This window comes from Dinoponera quadriceps, unplaced genomic scaffold, assembly GCF_001313825.1.
Source record: "Dinoponera quadriceps isolate SergipeBrazil2010 unplaced genomic scaffold, ASM131382v1 scaffold676, whole genome shotgun sequence".
NCBI classification, from domain to species: domain Eukaryota; kingdom Metazoa; phylum Arthropoda; class Insecta; order Hymenoptera; family Formicidae; genus Dinoponera; species Dinoponera quadriceps.
In genome coordinates, this window is record NW_014554818.1 from 1,487,586 (window position 1) to 1,499,674 (window position 12,089).

At 50.7% G+C, this 12,089-nt stretch overlaps 2 protein-coding genes across 2 annotated transcripts in view; one reads left to right on the top strand and one right to left on the bottom strand.

Moving 5' to 3' along the window:
- Window positions 1–464: 464 nt before the first annotated feature.
- LOC106742169 (ATP-dependent RNA helicase Ddx1) lies at window positions 465–3,953 on the bottom strand. Its single transcript, XM_014614864.1, has 12 exons — window positions 3,613–3,953; window positions 3,438–3,489; window positions 3,143–3,330; window positions 2,859–3,058; window positions 2,321–2,791; window positions 2,076–2,245; window positions 1,848–2,010; window positions 1,598–1,784; window positions 1,238–1,531; window positions 950–1,167; window positions 730–850; window positions 465–665 (listed from the first exon to the last, which is right to left on the bottom strand). Exons 1-12 carry the CDS (start codon window positions 3,626–3,628, stop codon window positions 553–555), a joined length of 2,193 nt encoding a protein of 730 aa, XP_014470350.1. The 5' UTR covers window positions 3,629–3,953; the 3' UTR covers window positions 465–552.
- A 513-nt stretch (window positions 3,954–4,466) lies between these two features.
- Window positions 4,467–12,089, top strand: part of LOC106742210 (histone acetyltransferase KAT7-like) — a 37,287-nt gene continuing 29,664 nt past the window's right edge. Inside the window, 9 exon segments of the mRNA XM_014614944.1 lie at window positions 4,467–4,484; window positions 4,675–5,156; window positions 5,158–5,447; window positions 5,531–5,779; window positions 5,864–6,049; window positions 6,125–6,416; window positions 6,477–6,765; window positions 6,941–7,185; window positions 7,571–7,757. Of these exon segments, the coding sequence (XP_014470430.1) occupies window positions 4,467–4,484; window positions 4,675–5,156; window positions 5,158–5,447; window positions 5,531–5,779; window positions 5,864–6,049; window positions 6,125–6,416; window positions 6,477–6,765; window positions 6,941–7,185; window positions 7,571–7,757 (2,238 nt within the window).

The following is a 12,089-nucleotide window of genomic DNA, read 5'->3' on the forward strand; positions in this document are numbered from 1 at the left end:
CTCGTATACATACACTCGTGTGTGTGTATATATATATACATAATATATATGTATAAATTGCAAGAGCAAAGTCGCTGTATCATACGTTTGTGTAACTAAACTTAGTAACGATACACAATTATGAGAATTATAATGATACAATAAACACTTACCGTATGTCTTATGTAGATATAGCGTATGTGGCGGTCGGCTGCCAAGAGTCTTATTTTTCTAGGCCGTGCATTTTACCGGGCATCATTTTAACATGTCGCGCAAAGAGAAAAGATACACAGCTTGCTTTCCTTATTGTTACATTTATATTCTTGCGCAACGCGTGAGCTTAACGCCATGATTTTGTACAAATGCAAAACAAGCGCTTCACAAAAATGTTCATAAATACAAAGAGAGAGAGAGAGAGAGAGAGAGAGAGAGAGAGAGAGAGAATGAGAACGAATAATAGTAATGATAAGGAAATAACACGTATGAAAAGTAATATCAATTCTCATGATATTCATTGTATTACGATATAAATATGCTCTAAGCCACTAAGGAGACACCGGCAGCGTTCCGTTTTCAACGCTCAGCTATGTGCGTCTTCAAGAACGTGAGCTGTGCTCTGGATTCCAGCGCGGCCAGTTCGGCCACGATCGGAGCCATTTGTTGAACGTGATTCTCGTAATTAGAACCTACGAAGAAGATACAGGTTTTGCAACAATCCGTTCGCAGCGAGAGGTAGTATCGTATGCGTACCCATTCCCACTCTCTTTTCACCGTACGTAACCTTCCCGTCGAACTCGTTCAGCGGCACTTTTATGTCTGTCCCGACTTGCTGAATCGTCACATTCAGATGATCCTCGATTTCCGCCAAATACTACAGAGGTAACGGTTATTAATTATAGTTTGATGGATCGAGTTTGTCTCATCTAACAATGAGAAGCAATAGCCAATTATTCGTACAGAGGGAACTCACGTTAGGCTCGTTGTACCACGTACAACAGCCACCTTGATCGGTCACATTGGTGTTCTGGCAGTTCCTGCCGCGAGAAGGACACCACTCGCCGTGATACCAGACCTTCTCCGGCACGCTGCTGACCAGAGAAATGGCCAGACCCATTCTCTCCGCTCTGCCGACTCTTCCGATGCGATGCACGTAATTGGACTTCTCGTCGGGCAGAGTGACGTTTATCACTGAAAAGGCCGAAACAACGACACTTGAAAATGCGCGTCCTTCCGTATCGCTTCAACAACAATCACTCACTGAACGGCAGTCCGGTGATGTCCAATCCTCTGGCCGCCACATCGGTGCATATGAGGAACTTGACCTCTTGCCGCTTGAACTTCTCCAGGTTGGCCTTGCGCTCCGCGGGCTTTCTGTCGCCGTGCAGACACACGCACGACAGCTGCTGCCCGCCGGCCTGCCTCATGAAACGCTCGAGATTGTCGCAGTCGAGCTTCGTTCTGCAGAATATCAACGCACGGTCCATCTTGTGCTCCTTGATGGCGCGAACGCAGTACTCGCCCTTCAGTATCTTCACTGCCTCCGACAACGTCTCTGCGGGACAGATATCTCTTTCTTGTCTTGCGCGGTCACGGTTATCGTCCGACTGGCGGTACTAACCGGCGGTGCTGTTCCCCGGTCTCACGTTGTCTCTCACGTGCACGCCGTCGGTCTCGATGTGGTTCCTCAGATTGTGCCACGACTTGTCCTTCTGCGGGTCCACCGACACCACGACGTGATGCACCGTCTCGGGCACCGCGTCCTCGCCTTTCAGGTCCACCCAAGTCGGGAAATGCATCAGACGCTCCTGCAACGAGAGAGACGAATGTATCTTCGATCGATATCAGCGATCGTATCAGTGACGCCTTACAGCCATCTTCTTCACTTCGAACGCGTGCAGCGTCGCCGAGCACACGATCATCTGCAACCTCTTGCCGTCCGACGTGATCTTCGGGATCTGCTTGTGCAGACGGTCGATGAGCTCGGTGTACCCCTGCTTCAACAGCCCGTCAGCCTCGTCCAGCACGAAGAATCTGAAGAAAATATCGATGCACTTATGAATCTGACTTCACTTTCCTTCAGGGTCGATTGAACTAACCTGCAATGGGTCAACAGCAGATAACCACCTTGTATAAGGTCCTCCAGTCGCCCGGGAGTGCCGACTACTATGTCCACGCCGGAGTTCAAGGTGGCAATTTGATCTTTCACGTTCACGCCGCCGATAACGAGCAATTCTCGGATCGTCGGGTCCTTCAGATACGTCTTGAACTGAAAAGTAAGACGATCCTGTCAATATCGTGACGCATAACATCATCACGAAGCATTCTTCCTCTTCTGGCGTACCTTCTGGATCTGATTGTAGGTTTGTTCGGCCAATTCGCGAGAGGGCTCTATGATGATCGCCTGGGGCGCGTTGCTCGTCGGCTTGCCGCTTTGGCTCGTCTGAGTCTGGCTGCTGTTAACAGGATTGTGTTTGACGGATTCTCTCGGCGACGACGACACGGCCACGTAGTCGTTCGGGGGTGGGTGCTTGAACGGCTGCGCCCCGAAATTGAAGGACATCTCGGCGTTCTTCAGTACCACAGCCGGATAATAGGCCTGCGACTTTTGCTGGGCGTTCAGCATAAACGCGACGCCCAGGTCCGCGCCGTTCTTGCTGAATTTGATTTCACCCTTCACCAAGTCGAGGAAGCATCCGATCACGTCGTGCATCCCAAAGGCCTCGCCGTAATTGTCGAATTGTTTCGCGTTCGATTTCTTGCCGGTACCGCCGAATCCGTAGCCGAATTTATCCGTCCCCAGATCCAAGGCAGCCTATTCGACGCATACAAAATCACATGTAAAATATCCAACGAGTAGCATCGTCTGTAAGAATACCTACCTGAGACGTAGACCAGCCTACTCGGCACAAACCCTCGTCGGTCACCATTGCTTCGAAAAAGTACTTGCCACTTCCCAATACTCCTTTGTTCGCGCGACAACCATGCCACTCTTTCTGCTCTCTGCTCTGGCATCTCAAGCCATCTGGTGTCACCGCCAAAGCTCGACCTCTATCAAACAGGCTCAATCCCCAATGTGCAGCTGTAAGATTGCTGAGTATTCGCATCTTCCTTTCTTCAAAGACAGATTTTTATAACACTGGAATTGTCAAAGTTGAATACACACATTGCTGAACCTGCGCGGCTGCTCCGTCTCCTTTACCAGATTCTAAATCTTTGAGAGTCTCCCAGACTGTCTGCAAAATAGGCAAACAGAAAGCACCGGTTTTCCCACTGCCAGTTTCCGCCGCCATGAGTACATCTCCACCACCCAGAATCAAAGGTATAGCCTCTGCTTGAACATCCGTCGGCAATCTGCAAGTTTACAGTCTCTTAAGAATAATTGATTCAGTGTATCGTTACTTTTGACATCTTTATATCCTCAGATTATCAAGTTACATATTGTTCCTATCTTTACTCACGTCCAATCTATATCATCGACTGCCTTTCCTATTTCTGGCAAAACACCCATTTCTGAAACATAAACATACTGATCATACTGACACGAGATATAATTGATTGCACAAACTGACATAATCATTTTATATTTGAAAACAGACTGAAATTACAGCACGAACCTTATTAGAAATACTTTACCTTCGAAAGCAGTCATTTTTGTCTAAACAGTACTTCCTTTGATATAAACAAGAATAATGTGAAAAGGTTACATTAATTTGTAAGCGCGTGTGTCGACCGGTCTTCCTCGATTCTGTACTCTGGAGTTTGAAGGCAAATGGAGCAGTCAAATTGTCACTTGCATACAATTGCAACTTTCTATAATCGCAATACGATCTTGATTTGCGGATCAAAACGATGATAATTCGTATTGATATTCGTGGGAATTAATAAAAGTCTATCTCCGCACGGAAGGTTATTCGATTGCAATACTGAAAAACTCGTCTGATGTATCGTTGAGGTGGACTACTTGAAAATAAAGGTCCGACTGATCCAATCATGCAGGATTCACACTTGGTCTGTTCTTTTTAGTTGAACTGGCTGCGCTAGTTAAGAAATTTACATACCCTAAAGTCGAGCGACATATAGGGAAATAAAGTTTTCCTCCACAAATTTTGAAATGATTTGAGGTTTCCGAACGCAATCCAAATATAGTCGAACGAGACGCTTCCCCTATTAAGACTTTACCTATCGATAGGTCTGTTCGTTTTCGCTGCGCCGTTGAACTAGTGCAATAAGTTGAAGTGAGAAAACATGTTTCGCTTCAACTTATTGCACTAGTTCAGCGGTGCAGCGAAAACGAACAGACCTAATATATATATTTACATGTTTCCAGTGCTATATACGTAACACGACGCAGTAAACAAAACTGAGATGTTTTGATAAAGAAAGCAACTCGTAACTCAGCAATTCCTAGCAGTAAAACTTGAATAAACTCCGGAATGTTTCAATGGACGTAGTATTTAACAAACTGAGCGAAAGATAGCACCGCGAAAATGACCCCGAAACGAAAAGCAAGTATAGTACAAGTATTTGTAGGTTATATGACAAAGTGATCAATTCTGTAAATACTTTTCTCACCAATTGTTGCCACGTATTGCCGTAATAACGATTGAACGTTGTATTATGCGCGTTTAGTTGAATACGTTGGTCACTATTCGTTTCAGAAGCCAATAGTTGTATGTACAACATTATGTTTTCTAGACGACGAGTTCCGAATCTTCGTCGACGAGCAGCTCGGGTTCCTCGTCGAGTAGTTCTTCGAGTTCGGACAGCGAGTCCAGTTCATCCGATTCCGAGAACTCCAGTAGTTCCGCCAACAGCCAAAAGGTATCCGATACCGATAGAAACAAGAAGAAGCCGTCATTCCCAGCGACTCGTCATGTCAGATCCAAAACTGAAGCAGTTTCCGTGCAATCTCTGGAGAAAAGCAAAGAGAGGCAACCACCGAAACCCAGGCCGATAGTGTATTCCTCCGAATCGGAAGAGTCGCCCAGCAAAGCAAAGTCTCCACAAAAAAGGAAACCTCCGGCTAAACCAAAAGCTACTGCTACGGTGGCACCAGTTGTTAAAACACAGAGACCTCCCGCGAAATTGGCGCCTCCACCAGGACAGCATAAAGCAGCACCTGCTTCGAAGCCAGTCAACAACAAACCCAACAAATTTTCTGGTACGTACTGTAACGTAATACACATGCTTCTATCCCGCATATGTAATTGATAACCTTCAAGGTACGGCAAGTGCCAATGGGAAGGCTCCTGAGAAATCTGGAAAAACGTCGGAGCCGGTACAAAAAAGATTGAAGAAAAAGAGCATATTCAGTCCTGAGAACAGCAGCGAGAGCGAGAGCGAAGAGAGGGCTACTGCAAAAGTTAGCGCGGTAAAGCCGACGAGCAGCACTGCGAAATGTTCGAAAAATCCGCCTAAAGCGAAGTTGAGTGATACCAAGCAAAAACCCGCAGTGGCGAGCAGACCTGGTGAACAATAACATATATATTGTGCTATTGACAATTTTGGGAGTTTTACTTGAACTCAAGAGGTCAATGCGTATCTTTTACAGTTGCGAAGCCCGCGCAGCTGCAGAAGTCGGACAGTTCTGCGAGCTCAAAGAGTTCGGCGTCCTCGGCCAGCACGGACAGCAGCTCCGACTCGGAATCGTCGGAAAGCATCGCCAGCGCTCAGCCTTCGCCGAAGAAAAAGGAAACGCAGGCAAGCAGCACGCTGACGAATACTGTGACCAGTGTGCCGCCTAAGAGGCCCTCGGCAACGGTCGCTCCAGTGAAAGCTCAGAAATGCACGAAACGGCAAGGTGCGTTAACGGGTGCCTTGATTCTTAACGATGTGCTGGCATCAGATGGACGACTCTTTGATCTAATGTTATTTCTATGAACAGAGAGAAACGCCATCAAGAGCGAGGACGACGGGGACGCGTCCGTGAGCGACAAAGAGGTGGAGGATCACGGGGAGGCGTGCACCACGAAATCACCGGCTAAGGGCAAGCGAAAACTACAGACGCGCAAGGGAAGTAAATTGCTCCTCCTGCAAACGAAAGCAGCCAGCGATTCCGAATCTGACGCAGGTACGAAAGACGGTAGATAAGTTTAGCTTGCGCGAAGTTGTGAGTATGCGCTTATGTCGCGTGTAATTTGTGAAGAGAGCAAGAGAAGCACCAGCAAGTCCCCGGTCAAACGCGCCGGCCCGTCCACGGCTTCCAGACAGACGTCGGCTGCTAACAGATCGGCCACGCAGAGCAGCGGTGCCACCGCCAACACCACCGGTAACAGAACAAGTCAAGCTCCTTACAACCGGGCACGCGCGACCAAGGAGCGGGAATGTCCGCTGGCTGCATCCTGCGACTCGCGGGGCCATCTCTCCGGCAAGCTGGAGTCGCACTTCACCCTGGAGGCGTGTCCGTTGTATCACAACACGACGCCGCAAGCTTGCGTGTAAGTTGATCGGGCTTTTGCTTTGGAGTTGACATATCTCTTGCGATTTCGACCTTCCAGAGAGTTTTACAAAGAGAGGAAGAAGCGGGAAGAGGAGCGCAAGAAGGCGATCGCGAATTTGGCGAAAAAGTCGCCCAAGGGTGTCCATCAGACGACCGAGCAACGCAATTACCAGCTGAAAGTGCGAGAGGTGAGGAACAAGTGGAAGGCCGGCGACGTTAACGACAGCGACAGCGGCGGTGAGATCCAAGGGAACGAGAAGGACCGGCAGCCTCGGCTGAACAATCTCGCGCCCGACTACGACTTGAAACTATTCATGGAGGCTCAAGCGGTGGCGAGCGAAAAGATTGTAAGTGTCGACGAACGCTTTTAAGTAGCCGTAAAATTAAGAGGTTTTCTTCCAAGGCACGGATATATAGCTCGGAGGATTGCCTGAAATCGTAATTTCATTTCGTTACTTGAGACGCATCCTGTCGTACGTTGAGAGCGCTCCGCTTCATGGATACTTTCTTTATATGTTTAAGGAGAAGGAATTGAAAGAGTTGGATTGCGACGGCGAAGGTAGAAACGGCGGCGGCACGCGAGTCGTCGAGATGGGAAAGTGGGAGATGGAAGTTTGGTACCAGAGCCCGTATCCCGAGGAATTCAGCCGTGCCCCGAAGCTTTACCTTTGCGAGTATTGCCTGAGGTACGCCAAGAGCCGTCAAGTACTGAGGAGACACAGGGAGAAATGTTTGTGGAGGCATCCACCGGGACACGAAGTCTACAGGTGAGTGCACCGCACTCGATATTCTGCTTCCTTTCCCATTACTGATTTCATATCTTTACGGCTAAGATAAGGTGGATAGATGGCCTCAAATAATCGTATGGTCGATCCAACTTGAGGAAGGTTGAGCTGTAAATATCGAAATCCCCCTTTAGCGCGACGTTTCGTGAACAATTTCAGTTCACTTCTTCAGGATGAGGAATGATCCGAAACTTCAGGTCGAGGCGCGGCCTCGATTTCGGATCGTTGAAGAAGTGAACAGTGAAAAATGGTCACGGTGTTTCTTCACCTTCTCCGTATCTTTTTGTCCTTTTTCCTTTTGATCGCGGTTTCAACAGCTCGGGATTCGAACGGATCGGAAGTGCATGCATGATCTGTACGTTCGCAGGAAAGACAAGATTGGCGTATGGGAAGTGGACGGCAAGCGGTATAAGCAGTACTGCCAGAATCTCTGTCTGCTGGCGAAATTTTTCTTGGATCACAAAACGCTCTACTATGACGTGGAGCCGTTTCTCTTCTACGTAATGACCATCGGCGATTCCGAGGGCTGTCACACGGTCGGATACTTCAGCAAAGTGAGTGCAATTTCCTCACTGTCGCGCTAATTCACACGTCCCGCTCGTTTTCCACGTTACAATATTCATAGCGTGGACTCGATGATGAAGTCTGTGTTCGAGTCCGACACAGGTGGCAACCGAGAGTAATCTTCTCGATTAATGTTAGGGCGAAAGCTATTTCGAAACAAACGAGCGAATTCGGTCGATACACGGGCGAACTCTCGCGCGGAATAGTCGGTTAGGTGGACGCAAGAGAAGACGTCTGTTTTAATTCCGCGCGTGATCAATTTTCGACGGTCGTCATCGTAATTTTTAACCTTGCGTTACAACCTCTGGCGGTCTGTCACCTGATTCAGGCTTAATTCGGCTTATCGGCGCCGCTGAATTCGTTCCGTACAAGCGAGAGTCCACTACGGCTGGCGATAACGTCACGTGCGAGAGATCCTCACGAGGAACAAATGAGAGCAGCGGGAAAGTCGGCGAATGCTCGCCGAACAGCTGAGCTGCCGTCGGAAAATAAGATCGAACGTGGTGTGTGAAAGAAAAACGCTCGCTCTCTCGGCGAGAAGTTCGGCCTCGCGTCGAGTCTCGGACAACCGGCAACTGGGGAGTGGCATTAATGCCCGGCACGTGTGTTTACAGGCACGGTCGGCTTCTCTCTCTCCGACATTTGCGTAAACGGCGTCACGGTTGGCGCAGAGGACGTTTCTTGCGCGACCCCCGCGTATATTGCGGCAATCATCCGCTTCGTTAGCGAAATGGAAACGAATCTTGACGCGATTGCGTTAAATTCATTATCGCGAAATCATTATCTCGTCCCGTTCGCGCGCGCCAATTACCCCGCGCGCTCTCTCTCTCTCTCTCCTCCTCGACTTCGTTCGGACTCCTCAGCTTGAAATTCTAATTACTTTTCCGTCGCTATACCCGGGGTTTCGAGTCACCGGGAGAAGTCCCGTCGCGTTAAAGTCCACGCAAGAGTTACGGTAGTTCGCGTCGATATATTCCGCGAGCGTAAGAATGTCATTTCTGTTAATGAGGCCGTTATTCGCGCGAAACTTTACGTTTGAGTTTTAATTCAAGTTCGATTCGCCGTCGGCGGTCTGTGCGATCTCCCTCCTCCCCCGGTCTTTCTTCTTTCACGGCTTGGCCCGCTCGTAATGGCATCCACGTAGCGCGCACGGATTACGCGAACAAGGGTGCGCCTCGTGAAGAGAGGGTGTCTCTGACCTTTCTCCGGCCCCGCCGCGTCGGGCGGTACACGCACACGCTCGCACGGTGTGTTGCCAGCGAGGGGGTGGGGGGGACCATGCAGGCCTATTTACCGCGGAACACAGCATCGCCGGGAGTCGAAATCTTTACCGACGTTCAACGACCTCTGACCCTGGCTGGCAAGACGCGCCAATCCGCACCCTCCCAGACCCTCCCGCTGCTGCGAGAGAGGACGAAAATTTCCTCCGACTTAAACCCTCGCCCTCCCTAATTCCCCTTTGTCTTCCGTCTCTCAGCGAGACGTCTCTCCTCCTCGCGACCGATCTGTCTCCGTCTCTTCCTCGCCCTCCCCTTTCTATTTTCCCCCCTTCTCGCCCTTTTCTTCTTACTCACGCTCGACCAGCCGAAAAAGAGGAGGGCCGGACGGGGGGCACGAGATAAAAGAATGGGGATTATCCTTTCTACAAATTGTTACGGCGGCATCTTGACAAGCGTGATCGTGTTATCGAGGTTTTAGCGCTTCTCATTCAATCGACGCGACCGTCTTATCGCGTTCGTCACGTTCCACACACACACACACACACACACACACACACCCGTACACAAGGTATATCTCTCAATCTTTAACAATCGTGCTTTCCCCCCGTTTCGCAAGTTCGCCGGAGTGCATTCTTAGCTTTTGCAATCGCGCACGCAAATTGATTCTCGAATATTTTTGTCGACGCGAACGCGCGCGCGTTTAATCGAGAGCGACGATAAAATCAATAGGCGCGCCTTGAAACTCGTATCATGTAATGCAGGCGGTGTATCGCATGCATACACGCGCGTATGCACACGTGTAATCGGCGAAGGGTCGTGTATAGATTGTCACGCTCGATTTTAGCGGTGAATTTCACGAAAACAACCGGTCTTTATCGTCGTCGCGGAGGGTGTCAAATTGCGTTACATCTCTCTCTCTCTCTCTCTCTCTCTCGCGTAAGAGAGGGCGTGTCCCGCCGTAAAATATTCAGTTAAATTTCTCAAGTGCCCTCCTCCCCTTCGTTCGAAATTACATCACGGCGTGACCTCCGTGAGTCGTGAACCCTCGTTCAGTATCGCGAGTCGTTTTCACGCGAAACGTTTCGCCGTTTCCCGAAACACGTCGCACGCGTGAACACCAGCGGGGTGCTGCAAATGTAAAACGGCACCTGGAGAATACTCAGCGCTCATCCCGTTCCCGATGATAATCGAGTCGTGACTCTGGCCCGATGAGCAGTACTTAATCGGGAATACGATGTCTCTTATCAACGCTCCGGAATAGGCGAGCCGTCAACTCGCTTTTACGCCCGTAAAAATAGACTGACATTGGTTCTCGTTCCGCGTTATTAATATTGGCGGATCGACCCGCTGCATCTCCACCGCTGTTGGCCGACTCGCTGGCGGCAGGTTCGGACGGCCGGCAAATTATGTTACATTCTGTATAAAAGGGTGTAAAACTCGCTTCCTGCATCCGCAACGGCGGCGGCAGCAGTGGTGGTGGTGGCGGCGGCGCGAAGTCAAAATCTTTATAGACGTTCAATGACCCCGACCCTGGCCAGACGGTCGCAGCGTAACGCTGCTGGTAGTGATGGTGGTAGTGGTGGTAGCGGTGGTGGCGACGGCCGGGATACGAGGGATGAAGGGTACGAGAGAGGGGTTTGAGGGTGGCCCTGCTGCTGGCGTACGCTATGCATGCGCTTCACGATGTACGGCACCAGGTGGAGAGTGGGGGTCGCAGGACGGGGGGTTGGTTGGGGTGGTTTAGGTGGTTGGCCGATGGCGTGGTGGCCGTGGAGAGGTGGTAGCTGCAAAAGGGGTTGCGATGGTTGCGGAGGGCGTCGGCGCGAGAGGGGAAGGAGGGCGTCGCCTGGCGTCGGGTCGTCAACCTTTCTGCAGCACTGCGACGTCGTCGGGGTCGTTATTATTTCCTCCTCCTCCTCCTCCTTCTCTCTTCCTTCTTCTTCTCATCCTCCTCCTCCTAGTCTCGGCACGTCTTTGCACGCTCTGGTCGCGTCCCCTTCGTTCTCTCTCTCTCTCTCTCTCTCGCTCACTCACTCACTCTCGTCTTTCCGGTTTCTCCTCGAGGTGCTGCGTGTTCTCTCCTCCCCCCGTCGTCTCATTCCCTCTGTCTCTCTCGCGTGTCCCGTGTTTCCGTTCGGTCCGTCTTAACGCGCTTTCTCGACCGCTCACCCTTCGATCCATCTTCGTATCCTTCTTCGCGCGACTTCCGAGGACGTTCTTCCGCGATCTCGCCCCCGAGGATCGTTGGTGCGTGTACACACGCTTTCTCCCTATCTTCGCGCGAAGTAAGCATTCCACCTGATGTCTTTCACCTTCGCGTACTATTTGTCTCGGCGTACACCACCCCTTATCCTCCCCGATCTATCTCCCTCGTCTCTTGCGTTCCCTCGCGCAATTCTCGCGATCGTTACCACCCACATGTAATCTCGCACACGTTCAAGCGTTCTGTCTCTCTCTCTCTCTTCGTCCTGTTTCGATGTAACTAAAATGCGCGAGCCGATCGTAAAGGCCGGATTCCCGACTTCATCTATTTAACATAAAGTTCACTCTCGACGGTCGCATCTGTCCGTTGAAGCCGGCGCGGACATCCGAGTCATAACTTCTTACGATTCCCCGTCCCACGTTTACTGCAGGTTCGTCGTCGTCCTGGCGATCTCTCTAATACGACACCGTGTCGATCGCGGTGGATATTGCGTTCGATATTGAATTTCCAAGCATTTGCTGCGTCTTTGAACGTGTCCACGACGTTCCCCCGGCTTCGCTCGCACGGCTTCAACCTCGTTCCCTGCTCGCGTTTCCTCGCGTCGAATTTCATCCCTCTCCTCCCACCCTTCTCTCTCTCTCTCTCTCTCTCGCTCGCTCGCTTTTCCGCCCTTCTCGCCGCCACCGACACCGTCGTCGTCGTTGCTGTCGTCGCCGTCGTCGTCGCGTTAAACCGCAATGTCGGCGCCTCACCCTGACGCTGCGGAGCGGCCACCACCCCGAAGCGAACGCCCGGGATCTCCCGGGACGTGGATAGCGCCGAAGGTGGAGTTGGCCGTTTTTGCTTCTTTACCTTCCTTTCGGTCCCCCAAACCACCGTTTTCTCTCTCTCTCTCTCTC